This window comes from Octopus sinensis, linkage group LG14, assembly GCF_006345805.1.
Source record: "Octopus sinensis linkage group LG14, ASM634580v1, whole genome shotgun sequence".
Taxonomy (NCBI): Eukaryota; Metazoa; Mollusca; class Cephalopoda; order Octopoda; family Octopodidae; genus Octopus; species Octopus sinensis.
The window spans coordinates 66,370,907-66,394,922 of NC_043010.1; the positions used below are offsets into that span (position 1 = coordinate 66,370,907).

General features: G+C 38.0%; 1 protein-coding gene across 7 annotated transcripts in view; it reads left to right on the top strand.

Annotated features, from left to right (window-relative positions):
• LOC115218970 (poly(A) polymerase beta) overlaps nucleotides 1-23,139 on the top strand; it is a 64,680-nt gene extending 41,541 nt beyond the window's left edge. The window contains exons 15-25 of one of the 7 annotated variants that reach the window (XM_029789004.2): nucleotides 2,325-2,428; nucleotides 3,924-3,993; nucleotides 5,447-5,525; nucleotides 7,221-7,577; nucleotides 11,271-11,372; nucleotides 13,601-13,699; nucleotides 16,163-16,261; nucleotides 17,420-17,518; nucleotides 19,212-19,310; nucleotides 20,890-20,991; nucleotides 22,381-23,139. In XM_029789004.2, coding sequence (XP_029644864.1) covers nucleotides 2,325-2,428; nucleotides 3,924-3,993; nucleotides 5,447-5,525; nucleotides 7,221-7,577; nucleotides 11,271-11,372; nucleotides 13,601-13,699; nucleotides 16,163-16,261; nucleotides 17,420-17,518; nucleotides 19,212-19,310; nucleotides 20,890-20,991; nucleotides 22,381-22,479 — 1,309 coding nt within the window. In that variant the 3' untranslated portion in view covers nucleotides 22,480-23,139. The remainder of the gene's footprint in view (nucleotides 1-2,324; nucleotides 2,429-3,923; nucleotides 3,994-5,446; nucleotides 5,526-7,220; nucleotides 7,578-11,270; nucleotides 11,373-13,600; nucleotides 13,700-16,162; nucleotides 16,262-17,419; nucleotides 17,519-19,211; nucleotides 19,311-20,889; nucleotides 20,992-22,380) is intronic. The other 6 variants (XM_036509153.1, XM_029789005.2, XM_036509154.1 and 3 more) reach the window with 6 other exon arrangements.
• The last annotated feature ends 877 nt before the right edge of the window (nucleotides 23,140-24,016 follow it).

A 24,016-nucleotide genomic window follows, 5' to 3' on the forward strand; every position in this document is an offset into this window, starting at 1 on the left:
CCGCCGAGGTCGACTTTGCCTTTCATCCTTTCGGGGTCGATAAATAAAGTACCAGTTTCGCACTGGGGTCGATGTAATCGACTGAATCTGTTTGTCTGTCCTTGTTTGTCCCTTCTATGTTTAGCCCCTTGTGGGCAATAAAGAAATATATATATATTTATTTGATTAAGCTGATATTAGTTGGATCATTTGACAGAAGTCAATGATTGGTGTTTTAACCTGGTTTTCAGAACATACCTAAATGAAAAGTTCTTACATAAAATTATGATGCAAAGTTGTAGTTTGTTTCTAATAGCAAAGCTTCTGAGATATAAGGCAGAAAGTGGGTGGGGTGGCCTGGATACTTTCAACTGAGCCGACTCCACCAGTGGCACTCAAACATCACATGGCAATGTCAGAAAAAACAAACAAAAAGGCTAAGAATATTACTTTAAAATAGTTGGTTTTGCAGCATAGACCTAGAAGCTGTCTGAGGTAATTTGGTATTAAAAAGGGTTTGCTAATAAGTCAGACTTTTATGAATTCTGTGTAGACAACTGTTCACTCTAGTAGATATTTATCACCATTGACCTGTCTGACACTGGCGGACAAGACCCAAGATAATTTTTGTAGCCGTGTATCTCTGCATTCTATTCATCATGAAATGTTACAAGACGATGGCCTTCACGTAATTCAGATAAGGGCATGACAGTACATGCTAAACCTGGTAGTTTTTACGAATGAACCTCAGGTCAACACTGAATGAGCACACTTATAACACAAACCTTCCAACCATGACAATCCTATCATTTTAGATGTATGTAGAATTACATTATCTAAGACGGTAGCAGGTTGGGCTTTGCAAGAAATATCTGTGCTATTTCTAACAGCTTCAGTGACCGTGCAGAGCTAGTTTTGTTGGTTCATCACCCCTGAGTAATTAAATTAGTCAGTCATGATGTTGACTGTATTTGTTTGTATGGATTATGAATCATCTTGTGAAAAGCTCATTTTGTATAGCTATCAACCAGCGACTGCCAAGCTCTCTTGACTCACCACTTGTGGTTCAAGTAGCACTTGTGTGTGTGTGTGTGTGTGTGTGTGTAAGTAATTATAATTTTCTTTTGAAAAATATAGAAAGCATAAAGGTGCTTGAGTCAGACCCGAGACACCAGACAAGTATAAGAGATAGAGAGAAGAGGTTCAAATCAGGCAGACTACGATTGATACATACATATATGGATTTAATTATGATAGTTGTCCAATCTAAAACACATATTAATACATTCAGAATATAAAGATATAGAAATATAAAAATGTATGAATGCTAAAAGTATGCATGGACAAATAAATATATACATATATAAACATAATAGAGTATAGATAAAAATAATGAAATATGAAAAAAAATCCAAAATAAATTATGGAATGAAGGGAGTAACAGATGTTTAAAAAGAGTTTTTAGTACCATGTTTAAAGGAAATAGAATATTCTGACAATCGTTTCTAGAGTACATTCAAAGAGTACATGTGAATCTTACGGTTCACTTCCAAGGAATGCTCCCATGTATATTTTTAGCATTCTTATATTTTTATATTTCTATCTCTTTATATTCCGAATGTATTAATATATGTTTTAGATTGGACAATTCTATCATAATTAAATCTGTATATGTATGTATCAATTGTAGTCTACCTAGAAGACCTATTGAGTCAAGTACATCAAAATAAAAATCAGATGGAAATTGTTGTTGTGATACCCTGACGGTGGCAAGTGAAAAGCACCATCCGAACGTGGCTGATGCCAGCGCCGCCTTGGCTGGCTTCTGTGCCGGTAGCACATAAAAAGCACCAGCTGATCGTGGCCGTTGCCAGCCTCCCCTGTGCCTGTGGAACGTAAAAAGCACCCACTACACTCACAGAGTGGTTGGTGTTAGTAAGGGCATCCAGCTGCCAGATCAGACTGGAGCCTGGCGCAGCCTCCTGGCTTCCCAGACCCCAGTCAAACTGTCCAACCCATGCTAGCATGGAAAACGGACGTTAAATGATGGTGACGAGGATATATATACACATACACACACACACACACACACACACATATATAGATCTACTGCTTTGTTTGCCTTCAATTTATCTTTGCACATAGATTTTTCTGCTAGTCTCACTCTAATTTCTAATAAAAAGAAAAGTGATTGTGATAAGGGGCCAAGATAATTGTTGCTGAAGTAAAATATTTGGTACTTAAGGTTTGGAAATAGAATATCTTATTGTTACCAGGTGATGGTTAAAGCATATTTTTCCTTCTCTTTTTTGAAAATGTTTTCTTTTTCTCTGCCTTGTTTTCAGTGAGGATAAATATATGTGCCAGTGGTTCATTGGGTTGGATTTTAATAAGTTTGAAACCATAAATGTAGACCTGACTCATGATATTCAAGGTTTCATAGATATTGGTAAGTCGATTCTAATTTTCTCATTTGCTTCATGTTTAAGTTCTGCCAGCCAGCCAAGTGATTATAGGTACTGCAAATGATATTGCCAGTATCACAGTGGCTGGTTGAGCTTATATATATATATATATATATATCTATACGTACATGGATATATATATATATATATATATATAGATATACACACATAGATATATGTGTGTATATCTACCGTTGCCAGCACCGCCCCATTTCGTGTCCGTTGCCAGCCTCGCCTGGCCCTCGTGCCGGTGGCACATAAAAAGCACCATCCGTTCGTGGCCGTTTGCCAGCTCTGTCTGGCACCTGTGCGGGTGGCACGTAAAAAGCACCCACTACACTCTCGGAGTGGTTGGCGTTAGGAAGGGCATCCAGCCGTAGAAACACTGCCAGATTTGACTGGGCCTGATGAAGCCTTCTGGCTTCACAGACCCCAGTAGAACCATCCAACCCATGCTGGCATGGAAAACGGACGCTAAACGATGATGATGATGATGGTATTATAATCTAAACTAATGCAAAATGGTACAACATATTTCTCTCTTTCTCTCATATATATATATGTGTGTGTGAGTGAAGATGATAGAAAAAGCTAACTGCTCTCTCTGTTGGTAATGATAATAGATAGTTTTACTGCATATTGGCTGCTACGTGTTTGTTGTACAGCAAAGACTCTTGGTTAATTAATGATCAGGACCTATAGCACGACCTTTTTGTGTCCTGTTGGGAATAAAGCTAAGTGTATTGAAAAAGCAGCTACTGATCTCTGTTGTTGATCAATTAGCAGGACTAATGCACAGAGCAAAGTGCCTTGCAGTATTCATTCTGGCTGTTTGTCTTCTGTGTTCAAATCCTGTGGAGGTTAATTTGGCTTTTCATTCTTCCAGTGTTAATAAAAGAAATACCCTCACCCAAACCCTGGTTCCTTTTCTGAGAACCAGCAATTTCCATTTATTGTTATCTAAATGTGGATACCAGCCAGTCTTGAGCCTGGATTAATAAAAGATTGTTGAGCTATGAACAAGCAACAACCTCTTCTTATTTAAAAAAAAAAGGTACCCACCCCTTCCTTCAAGTTTGCTGGTGAAACAGTCCATAGAAAGATTTTGCTACCTGCTACCAGACATGGAAAGGCTGTCCATGTTTACCTCCATACAGCATACTGCAAAACTGGTTGAGGATGAGAACTGCATTGAATCTGTCTGTCTATTAAACATCCATTTTCCATGCTTGCATGCATCAGATGGAATTCGTTGGAGCAGATTTTCTACATCTAGATGTCCTTGTTGTTGCAAATTTTCACCTGTTTCCAAACCAGGCAATGTTTCCCCATGGTCATGTTCCCATGAAAAATTGGAAACGAGGACCAAGGAACTGTGAGTCTGTGTTTTAGGATTAACTGTTTGATTTTTCTTTTGTGTAATTTCAATTATTTTGCGATTCTGTTGACTTGACTGACAGGGGGTGTTGTTGTTTTCAGTTTACAAACAGGCTGTCCAAATAAAACTGTACAAAGAGGATATGACAATTGATATAAAGCACGTAAAGAGGTAAGTAATCGTTCATTTCTAAAAAAAATTATTACACACAAGGTTGACCCTAAGAACTGGAAACGTTCTTGCATATTAGTTTTCAGGTTCTTACTGGACACTGAAGACATGTGGCCTTGTAGCTAGGGTGGTTGACTCCAGACCATAATGTCATGAGTTCAATTCATGCACCAGTTGCCACATCTTGTCCTTGTGTAAGTCATTTCATTTCGTGCTACTCCAGTCAACTGACAATGAATACCAGCTGGGTACTGGTGCAGCTCACTCTCACACCCTCTAGGTTTCATTCCTGGATGTGCCACTAGCACAGTGGGTTTTTTTTTTGCCTATGGACCTTTTTGGTTCCTGTTTTACTCTACTGGACCCCGATAAACATTCAATGTTTAAAGAAAGCCCTATTATGATTATAATTAAATATTTGGAATTGTATTTAAAAAATCATTGAAATATTTTGTGTATTATAGAAGTATAACCAATTTATTCCACATAAATTTTAACAACAAAATCTTATGTGGACTCTTATTGAGAACCATTGCAGTAGGTGAAAAGGGTCAGAGGGTCAAGAAGGTGCCTATGTCTACTCATGACTGCACAGGCATCTAAAACAATTACCGAAATTATGGTATGTTAGCAGGTTGTACTAGAAAGTGGCCTGAAGACCAGACAATATATTTTCTAGTTGGCGTCTAGATTGCTGTAGACTGTTTAAAGCTGCAATTCTTTATAGATAAACCTTGAGAGGGAGGAGATAGATGTAAAAACATTGTTGTTGGCATCCTTTCGTCTCAGGAGACAATGGAGTTGCGCATAAACTAATCCAGCCTGGTTTTTACATCTCATGTCCTCTCCAGTTTTGCGCAGGCCTGGGCTAGATGTAAGAAAATCCTGGGTAGCCCATTCATCAGGATTCCTCTCTCGACTTTGCTGACGTAGTCCAACGGAGTGCAGAGCATTACGTTTGGCACCAGCATGGCTGCAGGAGCTTCTGGAAGAGTGTCGAGTCGAACACTAAACCACCTATGGGACTCCATTCCGGATTTCTTGAAGGTTGTTTCCTTTCCGTAACCCTGGATAGGGGCCCATACCGGGTACTGTCAGCCGGAGCCAGTTGAGCCCGGGACTCTTGTCAGGCAAGGTTGTTACTCCCTGAAGTAGTAAAGAAAATCACTACATCCTACCTTTGATAAAAACATAAACTAGGCAATATTAGGTAAAAACTGCAAAGCTTGTGAACATGAGTGTGTGCTTGTGGTTTCATTGTAGATATAATTTTAAAACTTCTTTATAAATTCTTGGAAAGATAAACCTGTTTGTGAGATGTTTTCTTATGTAATATCGATGTTGTGATGTATTTAAAAATGTTATACTGGATCATGTCAGTGGTCTGGTGATGCATGCTTTAGCTGGGTTATCACATGTATTTGCTTATATTCTATATTGTTGTGCTTTCCAGGAAACAGCTAGACCAATACTTACCAAAAGATGTGTTAAACAGGGGAAAATTAAATAAAGACCGAAGGAAAACTTCTAGTGTAAGTATAAAGTTACTTGGATACTATATTGTAAAACTGGTTTTTTTCTTTAAAAAGAAACACACATACATCATCATTTAACGTCCGTTCTCCATGCTAGCATGCAGGATAAACCAAACTCTTTAGTTACCCTGTTGAAATACATTGGCTTTGATTCAGTTAAATTTGAAACTTAATAATTTATTAAAATAATATTGTCATGGTGTTGGTGGCACGCAATAAGCACCATGCATGCATGGGTTGTTGCCAGTGCTGCCTGACTGGCTCCCCGTGCCAGTGGCACGTAAAAAGAACCATCTGAACGTGGTCAATGCTCCCCACCCCGAATGGCCCCTGTGCCAGTAGCATGTACAAAGCACCATTCGAGCTGCCTGACCGGCTCCCATGCTGGTGGCATGCAAAAGGAACCCACTACACTCACCGAATGGTTGGTGTTAGGAAGGGCATCCAGCTGTAGAAACACTGCCAGATCAGACTGGAGCCTGGTGCAGCCTCTTGGCTTGCCAGTCCCCAGTCAAACTGTCCAACCTATGCCAGCAAGTACGTTAAATGATGATGATGGTTTGACAGAGTAATCAGAATGCTAAAGGGTTAAAAAGAAAAAAAAAACCCCCAAAAGGTCATGCTTGAAATAGCAGCCAAATTGCTCTAAAATCAGACCATACAATCTTACAAAAGGAAGGACACATTGTGTAATATAGTTCTATGGGATGGGAGATGCAACTGATATTTTGGTCATTGCTAAAAGACTTTGCTTATAGGTCTGCTTGAGAGCTTTTGTTAAGTGAATAGCTATGATAAGGAAAGACATCTCAATCATGTTTAACCCTTTCAATACCAACCCGGCTGAAACTGCTCCTGGGTCTGTAGTACAAATGTCATGTTTACCTAAGTTTTGAATTAAAATTTTCCACCAAACCTTAGTCACAATTTATGTTCCTAACACCAGCTGAATGATAGTGAACTTATTTTACTAAATTCTTTGTTATATTTAAAATAATTGAAAGAAACACAGAACATCTCAAAATAAATACGGTGACAAAAGGGTTAAAGATCACTGAAGTCTATTAAGAAATCTCAGTATCAGAAGAAAGTATCAGGGCAACATTTTCTTAACAAGCAAGCAAATGCTTTTGTTGTTTAGCCCTTGGATGGGGAGAAGAAAAAGAATGGCAGAAAGATGCTTTCTGCCTTCTCTCTATCCAAGGAGTTTTTAACTCTTTGTATGTTAAAGCTATTATTTAAAAATGAATTAGTTTTGAGGCACATTATTAATATAAGACGTATTTATGCATTTCTCAATATTTCTACTTTTATAAGGTGGCAAGCTGGTAGAAATATTAGCATGCCAGGCGAAATGCTTAACACTTTTTCTTCTGTCTTTACGTTCTGAGTTCAAATTCCGCCGAGGTCGACTTTGCCTTTCATCCTTTCAGGGTTGATAAATTAAGTTGCATACTGGGGTCAATCTAATCGACTGGCCCCCTTCCCTAAAATTTTGGGCCTTGTGCCTAGAGTAGAAAAGAATATTTTTACTTTTATTTTTATATTCTAAATATGGACATCAATATTGCTTAAAATAGACCCAAAAGACTTTTTTTCAGTCTTTCTATAGTGAGCCACTTAAATGATAATATTAGTCTTTTCATGCATTTTAAGAAGAAAAAAAAAATGTCTTTATCTTGATTTTTACAGGAAGGGAAATGCCAAGGAAACACTAGTTTAAATACTTCTTCAACAAGTAGTACCACCACACCAACTAAAACTGCCGTCAATGGTGGTCTTTCCAACTGTCGGACGGAAACGGAAGTGACACGCCAAAACACTTCGATTGACAGTTTGGAGGATTCGAGCCAGGACATGGTTGACTTGGACTGTTCAACAGCTTCGAATCTAGCCAACAGTAGTGGTGCTTGCTCTCTACCAAATGGTGCTGGCGCCATAAAAGAGACCAACAAACTTTCTGACCAGTGCAATTCAATATCTGGAGCTAGTGATGACTCAAATGCTGTTGAGAACGAAACTTCGGAATCTGAGGCTAAAGACAGTCAGGTGAGTAAATTTTCATAAGTTTTGTGAGTTTTTGCTGAGGACTTCTCTGTTGTGGAGCATCTTGCGTTTATAAATCTGGTTTCTACTTGAAGTCAGAGTATTCCTGTCTCCATAGCGTGAGTGTAGGCATGGCTGTGTGGTTAAGAAGCTTACTGTGTAAGCTTGTGGTTCCTGATTCAAACCCACTGCACAGCACCTTGACCAAATGTCTTCTGTCATAGCTTTTGGTTGACCAATACTGTGAGAGTGGAATTTTGTCTATGGAAACCATGCAAAAGTCCATCATGTATATGTGCACAAATTTGTGTTTCTATCTACGTACATGCATACATGTATGTATACATGTCTGTATGGGTACGCATTAGATGTCTATGAAAATGTGTGTGTGTACTTGTATGTGGATTTACAGAAGCATGCACACATACATGGATACACGTGTGTGTGTGTGCTTCTATAAATATATCTTTTAACTATATATATATACTTTATTTAAAGCAGCAGAAAATTCAACAAAACCTGTTACTCTGAGTTTCGCGTTTCCGTTCGTTTTGTTGAATTTTCTGCTGCTTTAAATAAAGCATATTACTCTACCATTGGTATTTGAGTACTCTTTTTTCCACCTTGTTTCACATTTATGTTTACTCCAGTATATATATATATATATAAATGGGGAAGGTGAGAAACCCGTACATCTCAACAGAAACACACTTTGATATTTATTCCACCCATGTGCGCACACCTCCCTTTATTACTCTAATCAGTATAGGGAATCAATAATTGTCCTGTTGGAAATCAATAAGCAATCATCTATTCACAAAGAAATGCAGAATATAAAATGTGTCTTTTACCATAAATTTCTCTGTTCTACAAATATATTTATAGATTTTAGTACATGCTATAGTGGAATATTTTAAATGTTCTAATCTGTGTTGAAGAACTGGTTTAATTCCATCTATTTGTTAATCTGTGGTTAAGTTCCCCAAACCACTGCTGATATCCTTAAAGCTCAAGTGAGTCCCATTGTAGAAGATTGCTTCTTCATCTGGGAGGGTGTTGCTACATCCGAAGTTAGGCAACTCTACTGATTGACATTAAATCACTCGCAGATGCATTCCAGTCTTTGACCCACTGGCATGCTGTCTTCTCTCAATGTCTTTTCTATCAGTACTATAATAATAGCCTCTGTTCCTCGTAGGAGGCTGATCTTGTACCTCCTACACTTAGGTACTTCTGACTGATTTGATGTCTCTTTTCTCATCTCATTACCTCCCCTTGGCCCTGGGCTAACTACAATATCCACACCTTCCTCATCAGAGCATAAATCCTCTGGAATCTTCTCCTTACTCATGTCTCTTTCCTGCAGGTTTTGACCTGCAACAGGTTTAACATACCATTATAACTAACAGCATTAAGCTCAAGATCTCTGAGGAGGTCATTGGCAATGTCCCTTCCTCAAGACTGCAAGTAATCAGAAGGGAAAGATTCAACTCTCATAAATGGTTTTTTTTATAGAATGATTATGAAAAATTTTGGAAATGAGACCAAATTAAAAATAACTCTCTTCCTCTGTAAAGCCTTTATTGAACATCAGGCTGAGTGTGTATTGTATGAGTGTGTTGTATCTGGTGGCAAGCTTCCCGTTAGAAAACCTCACAGGAATGCGCTATGTTTGGCAGTGGATCGTTATTTTTAACTTAGCAGTCTTGGGATTTGTTAGATGGATTTAAAGGCGAGGGGGGGGGGATCATCTAATGATAATTTATTACAGTTTGTTTAACCCTTTAGTGTTTGCATTATTCTGCCACAATTAATGCTTCTTCATCCACATTGTTTTGAATTAATCAGGCATTATCTTGTAGCTTTGAGATTTTGATGAGGTAGCTGTTAATTTTTAAAACGATATTGTAGGGTTGGTGTGAGAGACCAGATCTGGCCATTTTGAACATAAAGCAGGCAGAATACTTTTGGCCAGATATGGCCAGTTTAAATGCTAAAGAGTTAATTGATTTCTCTAATATCTCACTATATGGGTCTCTCTTGGCAGTTTGGCATTGTCCCAGCAAAGATTCTTTATTTTGGTAAGGCACACTATATGATAATTTGGATCTTGATATGAACTTGTGATCCAAACATGGTCTCTTCAAGATGACTGTACTCAGGAAATGGCTTGACTCCACGACCAGCCCTGGTTCAGCAGTCCTGTGATCATGGTCAATCTAGCTATGACCACCTTGTCTTTTTAAGAATAGCCTTAGTTCTTTCTTAGTTTGTTTTAGTCATCATTGTTTATTATGAGATAGTATAACTCATATAAGACAACCAATTATCTTTGACAGATAATTACATCATTATGGGAATGACCATGAAATTTATTTAAGTGGTTAAAAGGTTAGGATGGTAGGATGGAGGTTAAGCTGCTAGTTTTAGCAAGTCAAACAGCATAGTAGAGACTTCTTGTGAAAGCGGCTTGAAGAGTTAAAAAAAATATCGAGTCAGTGTTGATGTTGTTGAAGGACTCTACATCACTGACCATGACAAATGATATTGGTTCAAAGCAGGGCTGTGGCATTAGAGTCGGAAACAGTTAAGAGGTATCTGGAGTATAGTAAACCTATACCGACTCCGACTACCTTTATTCTTTAATGTAAACCAGTAATAACATACAAGCCTACTCAAAGCACGGGTGTATGCTTATGCTTTATGAGGTATGTAGACCACAATCTCTTTAATTGCATAAAGAGAATTCGAAGTTGGGAGGTGCCAATAGTAGAGGTGTAGAAGTCTTTTATTTCGACTCCACAGCCCCGGTTCAAAGGCCGTCAGTCCTTTTTGACCCTTTAGCATTCATATCATTCTGTCAGTTGTAATACTTATTTAATTCAAATTGTTTTGAATTAATCACATATTATCTTTTAGCATTGAGATATTAATGATGTGATTGTTTATTTTTTAGAATGACATAGTAGGGTAGGTGTAAGAGGCCTGATTGGGTCAATTTGAACGTAAAACATGTAGAAAGATTGGGCTGGATTTGGCCTTGCAACTGGTTAACAGAATGAGCAACCATATTGTCATAATTGGGGTCAAAGTTGATCAGTTGAGAGACATTTAGGACCAAGAAGCAGCATTATTTCTTGTAGTGAAAAAAAAAAAAAAAAGTAAGATTTTGTGAAGATTTTGAGAAGATGTTTTCTTTGAACGGAATAATATATAATATAATGAAATTATTGTATACAGTGCTCAGGTGCACCACAACTTGTCAGAAAGTGCATATAAAGTACATGCAGTAATGTAGAAATGTCTGGAAAGCGAACAATGTATGAGTCAGATACATGCTTGTGTGTGTATGGAGGGAGAAAATCAAGTGTAGTGTTGGCGAATCTCAGGAAGCATGGAAGTTTTGAAGGATGCAGTGCTCCGACAACTAACAACTGATGCTGGCAGTTTGTTCCATGCTTCAGCGACTCTCAGTGTGAAAAAATGTTTCCTGAAGTCATGGGAGCTGTGCTGTTTTCTGACTTTGTAAATATGTCCACGGGTGTTAGATGGGTGGAGTTTGAAAAAGGTGCTCAGAGTTATTGTTTGTGCGATGGTTGATAATTTTATGGGTGTGGTGACGGTTATTTCGGTTAATCAAGAGGGTGGGCAATTAGATTGTTTCTGCGATTACATCTAATACACACTTTCTTTCAGAGTACTCCTGATTTGAATTGTTCCCTAAACAGTTCACGAAAACGCATACGATCTCCTCAACATAATGATTCAACCTCCAAAACTACAGGAGAAGATGAAGATGTAAATTCAATTATCACTTGTTTCTCTCTTTTGTTCTGCTTGCTTGATTTAAAAAAAATTTTTTTTTTGTATTCTATTTCCTTTTCTCTTTGCCTCGGCAAAGTTCGAAACCAAAAAAAAAAAAAAAAAAAAAAAACATGCTCAAAGAATATTCTGTATTCTCTCCCTCATTGTCCTTTTTGTTTTTTTTAAAATTTGGTTTTTACTCAGGAAGAAGGAATTGTGTCCAGGATCTTCACTGACCCTATGAGATGGGTGAAATTGGTGCAGCCAAGGTTCAGGCTGTGCAGCTGCGACTTTGACATTTAGGAAAGAAGGGAATTCCCGAGAGTGAAAAGTTCTGAGAGGGGGAGAATTGGCAGAAGAGTTAGTTTAGGAAGTCTGAGAGAAAAGACACGTAATGAACAAAGAGAGGAGATGAACCTGTCAGACTTCAGTCATCATCATCATCATCTTCTTCATTATCTTCTTCTTCTCCTTCTTCCTCCTCTTCTCCTTCCTCCTCTTCTCCTTCCTCCTCTTCTCCTCCTCCTCCTCTTCTCCTTCTCCTCCTCCTCTTCTTTCTTCTTCTTCCTCTTCCTCCTCCTCTTCTCCTTCCTCTTCTTTCTTCCTCTTCTTCTCCTCTTCTTCTCCTCCTCTTCTTTCTTCTTCCTCTTTCCTCCTCCTCTTCTCCTTCCTCTTCTTCTTCCTCCCCCTCTTCTTCTTCTTCCTCCTCCTCTTCTTCCTCTTTCCTCCTCTTCTCCTTCCTCTTCTTTCTTTCTCCTCCTCTTTCTCTCTTCTTCTTCTTCCTCCTCTCCTCCTCTTCTTCACCACCACCACCATCATCCATCCATTCATTCATTTTGTATGTTGGTGTAGGCTGGATGGTTTGACAGGATCTGTTGAGCTGCAGGGATGATGTGTCAAGTTGGCATGGTTTCTTCAGCTTGATTCCTCTTTCTAATGTCAACCAGTTCACAGTGTGTACTGGGTGTTTTTTCTCGTGCCACCACGACAAGTGAGGTTAACAAATAACTTGCAAGGAGTTAGCAAACAACTAACTGTGAGGAAGAGAGGCTATTGTAGTAGTAGTGGTTTTTTTTTTTCTTTTCTTCCCCACTTCCCATGGAATTTTTAACCCTTTAGCATTTAAACCAGCCATATCCGGCCAGAAGTATTCTGCCTGTTTTATGTCCAAACTGGCCACATCTGGTCTCTTACAACAACCCTACAATATCGTCTTAAAAATTAACAGCTACCTCATCATAATCTCATAGCTACAAGATAATGCATGATTAGTTCAAAGCAATGTGGATAAAAAAGGATTAATTTTGGCAGAATAATGCGAACACTAAAGGGTTAATTCATTTTGAAATGGTTGAAGTAGCTGAATTTTATGAATTCCAATTTCAAAAATGTAAAGTTTATAATATTGATTACAAATAACATTGGAACAAAAGGGAAATAACGAGATTTCAAATTTGGAACCTGCTTTGGAATTTCTTTTGTTTTCTTTGTGGCCATATTGACTACAGTCAATAAGGCGGGACGAGCTGGCAGAGACGTTAGCACGCCGGGCGGAGTGCTTCGTGGTATTTCGCCCGTCGCTATGTTCTGAGTTCAAATTCTGCCGAGGTCGACTTTGCCTTTCATCCTTTCGGGGTCGATAAATTAAGTACCAGTTACGCACTGGGGTCGATGTAATCGACTTAATCCGTTTCGTCTGTCCTTGTTTGTCCCCTCTATGTTTAGCCCCTTGTGGGTAATAAAGAAACACATATTGACTACTGTACTTATCTCAGGATGATGGAAAGTTGATCTGGGTAGGATTCAAATGCAGAATGTAAAGGGATGTAACCAAACACCACTAGGTATTTCATCTGATACTCAACTGGTTCTGCCATCAACCTCTTGAATTTCTGGGACTTTTTATTTATTCATTTAGATTAGCAAAAATTCACAAATTTATTTTTGAAGTCAAACACCATGGTTAAAGGGTAGGGTTTACTTTGTGATTGAGTAGAGAGGTTTAGTGTATTATTAGATGGTGGAGAGCTAAGAAATGAAGGAATAATACCATGGAAGTTAATGGACACACTTTCAAAACACTGTCTCGGAAGTGTTCTACTCACTGAGTGAATGGGGCGGAGAGACCTTTCTGTTAGCTGAAGAAACCAAAGTGTTTCACTGCAACATGTGTTTCACTGCTACATGTTTCACTGCTACATGTGATGTGTTCCTTCTTGCAGAGTATTCCTGATTCAAATTGTTCACCGAACAGTTCACGAAAACGCTCAAGGTCACCTCTACATAATGATTTGACCCCTAAAAAGATAAAAGAAAGTGAAGTAAGTAATGTTTTATTTAATATCTTTAATATTTCTCAGTATTCTCTGAGAACAATAGGTTTAGAAGGTGCAAACTTGAAAGGAATTATTTAAAGGGGTGGGAGGTCTTCTATTCAACAGTCAGTCCTGGTCAAGCATCAATGACATTTCAGCTGTCACTGCCCTTCTAGTTTGGTATATACAAGACTACATTACTCTTTTATTGTGGCTATGCTGGAGCACTTCCTTGGAAGGTCTTAGTTGAACAACTTGACCCCAGGACTTATTTTTTAAGCCTATTAGTCTCTTTTGCTGAACCACTAAGTTACAGGGTTGTAAACACACCAACACTGGTTGTCAAGTGGTGATGGGAGGAACAGATATATATACACACACACACACATACACAAATACAATGGGCTTCTTTCAGTTTCTGCCTACCAGATCCACTCACAATGCTTTGGTCAGCTTGAGGCTTTAAGTAGAAGACACTTACCCAAGGTGCCATGCAGTTGGACTGAACCCAGAACTATGTGGTTGGGAAGCAAGCTTCTTACCACACAGCTACACCTGTGCCTAAGAAATTACATGTCCTTTCATTTCAGGATGATTTGACTGCTGTTTCCAGCACCAAGTAGCCATGCAAAGGTTACCTAATAAATTGGATGTCTTTTTATAAATTAATAAGAATTTGAAATATATTTCTTCCATTGGTTCAAGGCTACACACATTTAGGAAGGTTGCAGTTTTTAATTATTCAGATGTGGTGACATGGGCCTGAGAACCTTGGTGGTTTGCTGTGCTTACCACCAAGCTAAGTATGGTTGCCCTTGCATACAGGCGTGTCCCCTGCATCCCTCTCTAGCTGAGCATCCCTAATTTTGTGGGCTCGTAAGTGCTGGTGCTATGTAAAAAGCACCCAGTACACACTGTAAAGTGGTTGGTACTAGGAAGGGCATCCAGCCATAGAAACCATGTCAAAATAGACAGTGAGGCCTGAACAACACTTCAGGTGGTCATCTCCTGTCATGCCAGCTTGGAAAATGGACGTTTGATGATAATGGATGGATGAATGAAATTAAAGCTCTGTTCCTTTGCTTGGGAACAGGTGAGAGTTGGTGACAGGAAGGGCATCCAGCCATAGAACACCTGCCGTCTCTGTGAATTCCATCCGACCAATGCAAGCATAGGATAGTGGATGTGAAATGATGATTTGAAGGGAATTCTGCTACCAGTGTTTCGGTTAATTTCAAAAAGAATCAAGAATTTGAAGAAATTCAATAAAGTAGATAGCTCAGTAATTATTATTAGGTTTTGAACACTACAAAAAGTTGTTACATAAAAATCCTGATGGAAGGTTGTAATATAATCATGAAAACTTTAAAACATACTGTTTTGTATGATAGAATTGGTCAATCCACATTACTCCGTAAGGAACATCAGGCTGGTTTCCTGGCTTCTCTGGTGTTTATATTCCTCCCTGGGACGAGATGCCAGTCTATTGCGGGATTACTCATTTTTACCGGCTGAGTGGACTGGGGCAATGTGAAAGGAAGTGTTTTGCTCAAGAACTCAATACATCACCTGGTCCAGAAACTGAAACCACAGTTTTGTATTTTTTTTTTCTACCAACTCCTTGAGATTGCTGCCCCTAATTCTCTCATAAGTGGAGGTGCTTGGCTTAGTGGTTAGAATTATGATTAGAAGATTCATTACCATCATCCGTCATTTGACGTCCGCTTTCCATGGGTTGAATGGCTTGCCAGTCCTCAGTCAAACTGTCCAACCCATGCTAGCATGGAATGTGGACATTAAACACTGATGATGATGATGATAAATTTTCTGATCACGATTCTGACCATTAAGCCATGCACCTCCACTTATGAGAGAATTAGGGGCAGCAATTTCATGGAGTTGGTATAAAAAAAAAAGGTTGAATTAAAAAAAAAAATCCTATTTTACTCAATAAAATATCTGAATCCCAAGGTTTTTGATGTCTCCTATTAATGGCATTGAACTGGTAGAGTTGTTGGGGGTGGGACAGGATGCTCTGTGGCATTTATTATAACTGTTTGTGCTGATAGTTCAACTTTGCCTTTTATCCCTTTGAGAGTGACATGAAAAGTAGTTCTATCAGTCCAAGATGGTAGATTGGTAGAACTAAGGAAATCAAACCAGACATCTTACAGCATTTCTTTCCATCTCTTTGTGTTCTGACTTTAAATTCCACTGCGCTCTACTTGCCTGATAGACTTAGTCATTCACCAGTTTCTTCCAGCCAGGCCTCTGGTTTGAGGATAGCTTCTTTCCTCCATCCCGTCAATCTCAGAGGCTATGTAAACGGTCATGGACACTGCCCCTTTTCCCTCTTGAATAAAAAGCACTTAAGGGACCAGGTAATAGTATTAAACCAAGCATTGGATTCATTGTCTTTTAATAAAGAAATTCACCCTGTTGACCATTGATGTCTGTTGTTCCTTCCAGAATGTTCCTGATTTGAATTCTTCACCCAACAATGCAATGAAGCGTTCACAGTCACCAGTACTTAATGATTCACCTCCAAAACAGACGAAAGAAAATGAAGTAAGTAAATAAAAAATAAAAAAAACATAAAGACTGTTTGATTATGCCATATCAGATTTGATCTTGAAGTGTTGAAGTATGAGGTCTCTTAGTTGTTGCTGTATTTTGCAGCATCCATGTCTACATAGCATATAATGTAAGCATTCAAACACATTGTCATTATCTTTTCAAATCCTCACAGTCTAGGAAGGACCCTTATCTTTTTTCCTTTTACTTGTTTCAGTCATTAGACTGCATCCGTGCTGGGTCACAGCCTTGATTTTGGTCTTTGATTTGTGTTTTTCATTCTTCCTCCATTGCTAGACAACCACTGTTGGTTTGTTTACGTCCTTATAACTTGGTGGTTTGGCAAAAATGACCAATAGAATAAGTACAATATTTAAAAAATAAGTTCAATTTGTTTGACTAGTTTTCACGATGGTGCCCCAGCAGGGCCATGGAACATTATCAAGATAAGTTAAAGATATTCTTTGTGTGTGTGTGTGTGTGTGTGCATGCATAATCAGAAGGCAGCACAGTTAGATGAACATTAATCAAAAATACCTGATGGTATTTGATTAGTTTGTTTTATGTCCAGGTGGACTTTGCCTTTCTCTTTTCAAATTCAATAAATTAGTATTGGGCAAAGTATTGGGGCCCGATATAATCAGCTAAAGGTCTTTAAATGGGTGTCCTATGACTGAAACCAGCAAAAGAAGGGAAAGAAATATGTGTATGAATTAATGTATGCACACACACACACACGCACAACTCTCGAGAGCTGAACATCAGAAGGTCTTCAGAGAAGAAATCCCTCTCAGGCAAGTGTCTTGGCCCTTAACTTCTTACACTGTATGTGGGCTGTGCTGCATCCAGGTCATGATTCCTGAATGCTCTTCTGCTGATGCTTTTTAGCCACTTGGCTATCAAGAGTTGGGCATTTGAACCACCTGGAGATTTCATCAAGTGTAACTCCTCTACATTGACTCAAAGAGAGAGAGAGAGAGAGAGAGAGAGAGAGAGAAAGGTGGGGTGCTGCTGTTTTAGTTAAGAATAAAAAGAAAACACAAAGATTTTTAGGAAGTTGTATTGAACTGGGTGGCAGTATTGTTTACTTCAGAAAATCCCTCAAAAATCCTAAATGTTTCATTGTTACATGTTCTGTGTTCCTTCTTCTAGAGTGTCCCTGATTCAAATTGTTCACCGAACAGTTCACGAAAACGCTCAAGATCACCTCTTCATAATGATTTGACCCCCAAAAAGATAAAAGAAAGTGAAGTAAGTAATGTTTTATTTAATATATTTTATATCTCTCAGCAGTCTTCAAGATCTTTGTATTGAAGGCACAAACTTGGAAGAGATATCTAAAGGGCTCATGTATTTGATTGTGGGGGTCATGCTATGGTTGGGATTTTAAGCTGTGACATACAATCACCAAATAAGAATTTTGAAAGAAGTATCTGTAAAATTAGTTTGTAAACATTGAGTGGCTATAGGGGTTCACCAGAATAAAATAATAAACAAAAGGGTCCATAGGCGCAGTAGCGGCTGTGTGGTAAGTAGCTTGCTAACCAACCACATGGTTCCGGGTTCAGTCCCACTGCGTGGCATCTTGGGCAAGTGTCTTCTGCTATAGCCCCGGGCCTACCAATGCTTTGTGAGTGGATTTGGTAGACGGAAACTGAAAGAAGCCTGTTGTATATATGTGTATATATATATATATATATATATATATATATATATATATATGTATATATATATGTGTGTGTGTTTGTATGTCTGTGTTTGTCCTCCTAGCATTGCTTGACAACCGATGCTGGTGTGTTTACGTCACTTAGCGGTTCGGCAAAAGATACCGATAGAATAAGTACTGGGCTTAACAAAGAATAAGTCCCGGGGTCGATTTGCTCGACTAAAGGCGGTGCTCCAGCATGGCCGCAGTCAACTGACTGAAACAAGTAAAAGAATAGATAAAAAATGGCTGTGAACTACTGTTGTATGCTAACTGCAATAAACTCCTCCAGTTTCTAGTCTTGTAACACTATCACCTGGACAGGTAACCACGCATATGAGGGAGATCTGTTTTGCTATTTCTAGCAGTGCATAGAAGCTCCCTCATTGGCTTGGGGCAGAGACAGTGAGCTGTTACGATTTGATATTAAAAATGGGAATCTATTAGTTGATAGGGCTTATTCAGTGCGTAAGTTTTAACATCCACGTTTCCATGCCTGCTTGGGTCGGGTCTAGGTTGTTGAGGCAGATTTTGTTTTACAGCTGGAGGCACTTCCTGTTGCCAATCCTTACCTGTTACCAAATGAACATGGTCAAACATGTTTTTGCAGAACATTGGAAAAGAATTGTATAGCTTATGGGACACTGACACAAAATTACAATTATTAAGCGAACACACAGACACACACACATGACAGGCTTCTTTGAGTTTCTGTCTTAAGGCCTTGGTTGGCTCAAAGCTATAGGGGAAGACACTTGCCTAAGGTACCATGAAGTGGGACTGAATTCAGAGAATTGTGATTGAGAAGCAAATTTCTTAACCACACAGCCACACTGTACCTTGATATATATATATATATATATGAAATTGCGAGGATGATCCGGTTCTTGACTGAAGATTGAAGGCTTCGAATGTCCCGTCCTTGTTTTTGTATCGTCTTCTAAATGTTTTGCGTTCTTGTCCCAGTTTGTATTTTTTTTACATATATATATATATATATATATATATATATAAACAAAGTAGGGTTGGGGGTTACTGCAAAAGTAAAAATATAAGGAAAAGAATCTGAAAAAGCAGGTGTCTTTTAAAAGTATTTATTAACTTAACTGGTTTCACTTATTTAAAATGATTTTACACTTTATTTTACTTTTGAAAATCTTTTTAAATAAGCAGAACTGGTTAAGAGCACAACGTGCTGCTTTGGGTCGCTTTACATGTAATATCTGTTGTTTCTTGCAGAGTGCTCCTGATACGAATTCGTCGCCCAACAATCCCAGGAAGCGTTCACAGTCACCATTACTTAATGATTCACCTCCAAAACAGATGAAAGAAAAAGAAGTAACGTTTTTTTTTCATCATCATCATCGTTCTTGCCTTTGTCTGTTAAATTTCTTGCTGAAGACGAGCACAGTTTTAATTGCATACTAATTTCATAATTCATGGATTAACATGCATAGCTTCTAATTAGTTTATGCCAGATGGAGATTCTGTTTGTTGTTAGATTTGTTATGTTTAATTAGATATATAGGACAACCTGTTTGTTGTTATAGCTATAAGTTGCATTTTAATTATTTCAATGAGAATATGATTGTTATAACTGATTACTTTTAATTATATATATATATATATATATATATATATATATATATATATATATATATATATATAATAACTTAATTAAGAAGCACCATTGGAGTGTGGTCAGTGCCAGTGCTGGCAGACTGGTCCTGTGCTGGTGGCACATAATAAGCACCATTCGAGTGTGATTGATGCCAGTGCTGGTGGCCCATAAAAAGCACCATTTGAGTGTGATTGATGCCAGTGCTGGCAGACTGGTCCTGTGCTGGTGGTACGTAAAAAGCACCATTCAAGCATGGTTGATGCCAGTACCACCTGACTGGTCCTCGTGCTGGTGGCACACGAAAAGCACCCATTACACTCTCGGAGTGGTTGGTGTTAGGAGGGGCATCCAGCTGTAGAAATTTTGCCAGATCAGATTGGAGCCTGGTGCAGCCTTCTGGCTTGCCAGCCCTCAGTCAAACCGTCCAATCCATGCCAACATGGAAAGCGGACGTTAAACGATGATGATATATATATAAAAATACAAAATGGGACAAGAACGCAAAACATTCAGATAGAAGATACAAAGAACAATATACATACATATGAATGAGAGCCTGTTTGTTGTTATTCCTTATAAAATTGTTGTCAACATTTAATGACCCCTTTCTATGTTAGCATGGGTTGGGGACAAAAAATGGTTATATTTTAATCATATATGAGGTTCTGTTTGTTGCTACAGTTTTTAGTTAGTTAAATTTAACTATTTTAATACCAACCTGTCCAAAATGACTCTTGGTTCTCCTGTATAAGCTTCTTGTTTTCAAGCGACCTAAATCAAAACATCCCATTAAATCTTCGTGTTAATTTGTTTCAAATGTCAGCTTACTAAATTATTCATAATTTACAATATACATTGTGAACCAAAAAGTGTATTTCTACAGAAGGAAGTAACAGAAAAATTCTGCATTAGGCAAGAAGTTGAAAAATTTTTTGGGCCCATGACACTCCATGGGCCTTAAGTAATGCATATGTAAAATTTGAATGAAATCGGTTGGGTTTGTCTGTCTGTGTGAATCCCTAAAACTCGAGAATTACCCAATCGATTTCATTCAAATTTTACATATGCATTGCTTAAGGTCCATATATATATATATATATATATATATATATATATAGGTAACAGAAAGTTGTTGTATATATATCTATGAGATTCTGTTGTATTTATTAGATAATTATAAATGTATATATAGTTTAATGTTATAAATGGTTGGAACGGACGTCTAAAAAGAGATCACATAGGCCTTTGATTCAAAATTTTTTCTAGCTGACCAGTCATATGTATTGTCTCTTGCAGAGTGCTCCTGATTTGAATTCTCCACCCAGCAATCCAAAGAAGCGTTCACAGTCTCCATTACTTAACGATTCACCTCCAAAACAGCTGAAAGAAAATGATGAAGTAAGTGGGGAATTGGTCACAAATTTATTTTCTTTTACATGAAAGCAGCCCCTTCCCCCAACAAACAAACCAAAAACTTAAAAGCTAGTTGGTTGTCTTTCGCTGTGTATATCAAACAATGAAGTGGATGAAATGCTGTGACACTCAACCAGTTCATGCCTGCATGCTGAATAAAAAGCATATAATACTCATTCAAAATTTGAGGCAGCAAGCTGGCAGAAACGTTAGCACGCCGGGCGAAATGCTTAGCGGTATTTCATCTACTGTTACGTTCTGAGTTCAAATTCCGCCGAGGTCGACTTTGCCTTTCATCCTTTCGGGGTTGATAAGTAAAGTACCAGTTACACACTGGGGTCAATATAATCGACTTAATCCCTTTGTCTGTCCTTGTTTGTCCCCTCTATGTTTAGCCCCTTGTGGGCAATAAAGAAATATATAATATTCATTCAAAATTTGATTTGATAACCATGAATCTATTGTTATAGTAAATGGTGGCAGTTGCAGGCTTTTAGTATTAGAAATAGGTTGCTTTTCAACCAGCACCTCTGTTCTTTACTGACAATATTTTACCTCCACCACTTATGGCTCAGCAGAATTAAATACCATACAAATATTTGCTGCTTACAGGTTGATTCCTCTTAGAAAAACTGCTTGCACATAAGTCATTTTTATCAGTTTTAATATAGGGGTGTAGGCATGGCTGTGTGGTTAAGAAGTTTGCTTCTCAACTGTTGTTTCAAGTCCAGTCCTACTGTGTGGCACCTTGGGCAAGTGTCTTCTTATGTAGAGGCCTGAGCTGTCCAGAGCCTTGTGCATGGATTTGGAAACTGAAAGTAAACCATTGTGTATGTGCATGGACACACTCACACACATATACATATATGTGTGCGTGTATGTTTGTGTCTCCTTGTCTTGACATTTGCATAACTGTTGTAAATGAATATATTATTCAATTCTGAATTTTTGTGAAAACATGTTTGGCCAGGGTGGGGATGTTACCTTGCTTGGAAAGAGGTGAGGGCTGGCAACAGGAAGGCTTCCAGCCATAGAAAACTCTGTCTCCAAGAACTCCATCCAATCCGTGCAAACATGGAAATGCCGACATTAGACACACACATGGAGGATAGGCTTCTTTCAGTTTCCACCTGAACCTGAAACCATGTGGTTGGGAAGCAAATTTCTTAACCATACAACCACACATTCACAGCAGAAGCATATAGCTAATTGGCTGCAAAGCATTCGATAATCTGTTTGCTCTACTCTTTCCGTTAATCCATTTCCATGTCCATCTCTTTATAAAAATATTTAATATTTATCCATGCTCATCCAGAAGATGCCAGTAACAGTTTTCGTTCTTTCTTTCTTTTCTTTTTTTCTCCTCTCTTGCAGTCCATGTATGATGTTCCCGAACTGACCAGTCCAACAACTCAGGTGGCTTCGCAACCTTTTGCTATTCCACGTAATGCAATACGGTTAAAACTTAAATGAAACGGCTAGTTTTTGTTGTTGTTGTTCTTCTTTCTTTCTATTGTTGGTGCAGTAGTATAGTCAGCTACTTCCAGTGTTCTCTGGATACACCTGCCCCCTCCCCCCACTTTTTTCTTTTTTTTTTCTCTCTCTCTCTCTCTCCCCCCCTTTTTATGTGGTCCATTGTAAGATTAAGTATGCGTGTGCTTAAGGGATTTAAGCTGGACCCTTGTAAGCAACACAAACCACCACCCCCATTTATTATATACTTGCTATAAAATATATATATGTATGTGTTTGTATGTATATATATATATATATTACCAAAAAAAGAAAATACTGGTGTATGATAGTAAAGAAAATATTAAAAAAAACATCATCGCTAAAAGAGTATGATAAAAGGTGGGGTGAAAAAAAAGTTCAGGATTGAGATGAACCTGTAATTTTTTTTTCCTTTTTTTTTTTTTTATTTTATTATTAAACTATTTCTTTCATTATTTTAAGCTCATCACTGAAATAAGTGGAGACAGAAACAGAAACAAAATTAAACAACATAAAAAAAAATACAAAAAAAAATATAAATAATCCCAAGAAAAATAGAAAAAAAAGTATCTTGTTAGAAGTTTGATAGGATAAATTTGAAGGAAAAATGGAAGAAGAAAAAATATTGTAAAAAAAAAAGAAAAAGTCCAAAATTTCATAAACTTTGACCTTTAGCTTAAATGTGTGTGTGTGTGTGTTTTCTTTCTAATTTTACAAAAAAAAAAAATTCTATCATTAATGCATATATCTTGATTGATTGATTATTTTTTGTGGGTTAGACTACTAGTTAATTACCCTGAATATATTTGGTTTAGTTCAGTATACATGTCTTGCTTAGGATAGCGGATGTCCCTCTTTCCTTGTCCTCCCCCACACAGTCTCCTCATGCGTGTCTCTTAGTCTGTCTGTCTGTCTGTGAGTGTGTGTGTGTTCATCTTCCATCTCATAAAAATAATTAAAAAAATGTCCCCTTCCAAAAAAAAAAAAAAAAATAAGGAATAGAAACAGATAGGCAGATGAATCTTTTCTCTTTACAATGGCTATTTGGTGTATGTGTGTGTCTGATATGTGTGTGCTTGTATTTTCCCCATACCTCTGTGTGTGTGTGGTGTGTGTAATATATATATATATACATATATATATATATATAGGTTTTGGCTATTGGGCTGTAGCTACACTGGGGCATCTACTTCAAAAGTTCAGTCAAGCTTATTGACCCCTAGTACTTAGATACACACACATATACATAATATATGTGTGAGTGTTGTGTATTTACAGGTATGTGTATGCACACACCTGTACACCTGTGTCCATGACCTGTAGAGCCAAAGCATGATTTTTTTCAGCCCTACTTAATCTTGGTGCTTGTATTTACACACAGATTAGAGCATACAGAAGTTTGTATGCATAACATCTCAGATGGCTCCCTGCCTCTGATATACGTTTCCTACAGCTTCGAAGGATTACTGTTGCCTCTGAAGACAATTGTTGACATGCTACACACACACGCACACAC